The 5,104-nt window shown below is 37.1% G+C and overlaps 2 protein-coding genes across 2 annotated transcripts in view; one reads left to right on the top strand and one right to left on the bottom strand.

Annotated features, from left to right (window-relative positions):
* LOC105622359 (E3 ubiquitin-protein ligase RBBP6) overlaps positions 1-3,713 on the top strand; it is a 40,569-nt gene extending 36,856 nt beyond the window's left edge. Inside the window, 3 exon segments of the mRNA XM_012203786.1 lie at positions 734-967; positions 1,191-3,529; positions 3,532-3,713. Coding sequence (XP_012059176.1) covers positions 734-967; positions 1,191-3,529; positions 3,532-3,713 — 2,755 coding nt within the window.
* A 1,039-nt stretch (positions 3,714-4,752) lies between these two features.
* Positions 4,753-5,104, bottom strand: part of LOC105622351 (lisH domain-containing protein FOPNL) — a 1,621-nt gene continuing 1,269 nt past the window's right edge. Inside the window, exon 3 of the mRNA XM_012203774.1 lies at positions 4,753-4,889. Coding sequence (XP_012059164.1) covers positions 4,753-4,889 — 137 coding nt within the window. The remainder of the gene's footprint in view (positions 4,890-5,104) is intronic.

Raw genomic sequence — 5,104 nt, 5'->3', positions numbered from 1 at the left:
AATACAACGAGAGACACGATAAAGTGATTTTGCAGCATGACAATGCTCGACCCCATGTTGCGAAAGTAGTCAAGACATACTTGGAAACGTTGAAATGGGAAGTCCTACCCCACCCGCCGTATTCTCCAGACGTTGCTCCCTCTGACTATCACTTGTTTCGATCAATGGCACACGGCCTGGCTGACCAGCACTTCCGGTCTTATGAAGAAGTAAAAAATTGGATCGATTCGTGGATAGCCTCAAAAGATGACCAGTTTTTTCGACGCGGGATTCGTATGCTACCCGAAAGATGGGAGAAAGTAGTGGCCAGCGATGGACAATACTTTGAATCATATAACCAGTTTTTTACCATAAAGCCTCGAATTTCGGAAAAAAAACGGCGAAAGCAAAGTTGTACACCTAATATATTGTTTCTTGTGTAGTAAATCTGCTAATTTAATATCGATCTATGGATTAATATATTTGAGAATGTTAATACAATAATAATTTATTAACAATAATTCATCGATATGCGTGTTTATATTTTTGACTTTAGATTAAAAATATTGTAAGACTAATTAGCAATTAATCCGATAGCATACTTACATATATTATATTGTCATTGTATTAATGAATGAATTTATTTACACACGTTATCGGCTTTGTTGAATCATTTTACATTTCGTAAAAGAAATTATCGTGTTCGTATTACAAAAGACTATATTTGTAATGTATTGTATTTTGTGTTTGAAAGGGGTCGCGAACGTGAGGATCGTATACGCGAGAGGGATGATAGAGATCGCAGAATCATAAATAGAGATCGCGAGGATCGCGATAGGCAAATCCCATCTAGAGAACACGAGGATAGGATACGAGAGAAAGACGAACGCGACAGAAGAGAAAAGGAGAAGGAACGAGATGATAGACACATTCGCGATCGTCGAGATGATGACAGACATATCGAGAAGAAAGATTATGACAAAGATCGGTATGTTCTGCATCAATCAAGTTAAAAAATCGTAAAATCAAATTAAAGTTATTCAGTATGTTAGCAAGAATCAATATATATAATAGAAATTTTAACACATATTTATTATTTAAAATTCCGTACTAAAAAAATATCAGTTAATTTACTAAAAAAAGCTTTCAGTTAATTTACTAATGTGTTGGAAATCATTTATCTGATATCATTTATTTATCTATTATTGCAGTTATAGAGATGATCGAGATCGCCATCGGCAAGATGACAAGAATCGGCTGCGAGAGAAGGAGAGACGCGAACGCGAATACGAAACCGAGAAAGACAGAGATCGTCACGAACGATACGAGAGACGTTCGATGGAACGGAAAAAAAGTAGGAAAAGTTTAAGTCCATACTCGCAGAAATCTAGGGGCGATCCTAAAGATTTATCCCCAGAACGAAATGCGAAGAAGAAAGAAAAAGATCATGAGGAAAAAATAGAAGAGAAGAAGAAAGAGAAAAAGATAAAGGAAAAGAAAAAAAAGAAAGATAATGATGAGAAAGAGAAAAAGAAGAAGAAGAAGAAGGACAAGAAATCTAATCAGAAAGAAGTAGCGAAGGACGATCTGACAATTAAAACAACAGAGGTGGACGATTTGCTAGTTGAGAGTAAAATAAGTAATGACACTTCGTCTTCGCCACCCGATAAAACCGACTCTATAAAGACGGGTAACGAGGAAGACAATATACAGAACAGGATTGAATGTATTTCCAACCAAGTGTCTATCGCGCCGATCAAAGAGGAATTCGAGGATAAATCTTTGGCGATGAATCCGGAACCCCCGGAATTCAACGAATCCAGTCCTGGCAGTGGTCGGTTAGATCGCACGGAATTTGGCACGAATCCACCGAATCCAAACTTCAAACCGATTCCGGAACTCAAGTCGGACATGAAACCGATCGATAGCCTCTACGGAGGATTGGATGACACAGAAATTAACACTGTGATCACGGAGAAATATTCTTTACTTTCGGAACATTCACAGACTGAGACGAAGGAAGCTACCATCTTGCTGCCAACAGAAAAATCGCCGAAAAAAGATGAGTTTCTGGCACCGATACCCGAGTTGTCCAAGTGGGAAAGAGATGATACGATCGAAAAACCCGATGATGATGACGATGACGATGACATTGTGAGTGGATCGCCGACGGAAAAAATACCGAGAGAGGATGAGCCGAAATCGATCAAGATGGTTACATCGGAGGTACTGAAGCGTGCAGAGAACGCCATATTTCAAAAAGCAATTAATGCGATCCGACCGATCGAGATCAAGAAGATCAGCGAAAGCAGAAAGATACTGTATCAGAATCCCGAGCCTAAGGTGGAGACAGTGGAGTCCACATCCAATCGAGAGCCGCGAAAGAGCGTCAACGTGACGATCAACGTTGGTAGAAACGAGAGAAATGTAGAGATCACCGAGCCAGCAAAGAAAGCCAAGCTCGATCGTACTAAGTTCAAACCCGTGCCAGAGACAGCTTACTCGCCGACTAGACTGTCTGCGAAGGAGAGACTCGGCGAGAAAATCGAAGATGGCAAGGAGAGAAAGGTTAGTCCTATAAAGGGATTTCTGGAGAGGCGTGATGCCAAGAACGAGAATCAGTCGAGAAGTCGATCGCCCAGGAGGGAAAAGAGGCTCTCTTCTCCGCTTTTAGAGCGACGCCTAGAGTCCTCTTCGTTGGGCTTAACTGCTACAAGCGGCGAACGAAAAGTATTCTTGGAAGAGAGAAAACGTGACAACAAGGATAGAGGTGATCGATCAAAAGAGAGGACGGATTTCCGAAGTGACAGGCATGGGAGCGAGTTGAAATCCGACAGGGAGAATAGAATTGATTGCAGAATGGATTTTCGTTCCAATAGAAGCGACATCAAAGGAGAACGCGTGGATAAAGATCGCGATAAGGAACGAGATCGTGAACACAGAGGTAGGACACCCTCCTCGACTTGCATATTTAAGAGAACAGAAATAGCCAAGATCAGCCTGTTAAAGTCGAAAGATGATGAAGAAGAGAAAAAACGTGACAAGAAGTCTCGGGAGGAAAAGAAGAGAAAGAAGGAGCATCGCAGTAGGAGTAAATCCAAGGAGCATAAAAAACGCAAAGAGAAGAAACACAAGAAGGATAAGGACAAAAATCAGGAGAAAAAACAAAAGCACAAGGAGAGTGCGCTTTCTAAGGACAAATCGGATGGTAACGAGACCAAAATCAGTTACGAGAATATTGAGCCGCCTTTAGCAGAATCGTTGAAGAAACAAAGGAAGAATCCGAGATTGGTGTCTGATCGCAAGCGCAGCATACTCGACGAGGCGAACTTCGAACCGGACTACTCGGCTTCGGACTCGGAATCAGATGGTGAGGAAAGAAAACCGTCACCTGCGAAGAAATTGAAGCTTGACGAAACAGAAGTGGACAAAGAGATGGAGATCAAATCTTTGAAGAAACGATCCAAGTCAAGCAGTAGCGAGGACACTTCCAGCAGTTCCGACACTACGAGCTCCGATTCGGATAGCAGCGACGAGTCGCACAAGAAGAAAAGAAAAAACATAAAAAACATAAAAAGAAGAAATCTGCCAAAAAGGACAGCAGTTCGGATTCGGACACTTACTCTGATTCGTCCGACAGCAGCAGCGATGAAGAGAAACATAAGAAGAAATCAAAAAAATCAAAGAGTAGAAACAAGCAGTCAAGAAAGAAGAAAAAATCCAAACATAAATGACATCACTAGATATCTCTTTGATGTTCAATCAAAGAATCTTTACCTTATCTTACTTTACCTTACCTTACCTTACCTTACCTTACCTTAGAAAGAAACAAAAAAAGGCAGAACTTTTTTTTCCGTATAGTACTTTCAAATATCATGGCAATTGTAATAATAATTGTTATTATTTCATACTCGTTGCTATAGCTCAAGGTGTAACCAAGTTTTTTTTTAATACACATCATTTAGTAGTAGAATACTATCGAATGATTTATTGATACAAGATAAAATAAGTGGTAAAAGATAAACATTGAACAAAACAAATTAACGAGCGATTTAACGAGTAGAAAAAAGCAAAAACTGGAAATTGGGAACCTATAATAGTTAAACTGTTCTAACATAAAAAAAAAGAGGAAAAGAATAACATGATATAGCTTTTGCTGCATAATTGTCATGTTCCGACTTGATATATTAAAAAGTACTGTTATGTAAGTTTATTATAATAAGCCATGTATACATTGTAGCCGATATAATTTTGTGACAATTTTGTCAAGAAGGTAAATCTTTAAACAACTTATAATTATATAATGAATATAAAAGAGCAATTTTAAGATCTCTACTATCTATATACATATATATTTCCTTCCCTCTTTCACAATTATATTGTACTTTCATAATTTAATGTCAATATGTAAGAAAAATCACGAAAAATAAAATGGTAAAATTCTTTTAACATATTCTTGTGTCTCACATGAATATATAGAAATAAAAAAAAGATGTTGATCTTCACGTTCATCGTGCTATATGTTACATTATGTAATACAGCTTTGTTATTACTAACAAAGAGTTGCCATGTATTACAGATGGGATTTAAGTATTGTGTTTGGTTTTTATTATTTATTGTAATAAATATAATCTGTATATATCTAAGCTTGTGCATGTTTTTATGTTTGTACATATAAAATAAGTGTGAGATTTGTAACATATAAATATATAGGAAATGAATAAATAGTAATTAAAAATCGCAGTTGAATACATGCTCGTGTAGATCTTATAATTAGGTATTTTTTAAATTGGTAAATGTTTGTACAAGACCACACAACAGTGGTAAATTTTTGCTCTTTCCGCTATCTTTTACTCCTAAACTTTGTGCCAGAAGTTTACGATCCAAGCAATGTTTGGGAAGATCGCATTCTGAAATAACATCTTTTGTTCAATTGTATTACTTTATAATGAGATTTCGTACAAGAAAAAAAATATATTATCTCACTTTATATAGTCCATTACATTCAAGCTAATATAATAACTAATATAATGATATATAATGATTATATTTGTGTGTGTGTGTGTGTGTGTGTGTGTGTGTGTGTGTGTGTGTGTGTGTTATATATATATATATATATATATAT

Source organism: Atta cephalotes, assembly GCF_000143395.1.
Source record: "Atta cephalotes unplaced genomic scaffold scaffold00002, whole genome shotgun sequence".
NCBI classification, from domain to species: Eukaryota; Metazoa; Arthropoda; class Insecta; order Hymenoptera; family Formicidae; genus Atta; species Atta cephalotes.
Note: the sequence above shows the minus strand (reverse complement) of the source record. Positions and strands in the feature narration are given on the sequence as shown.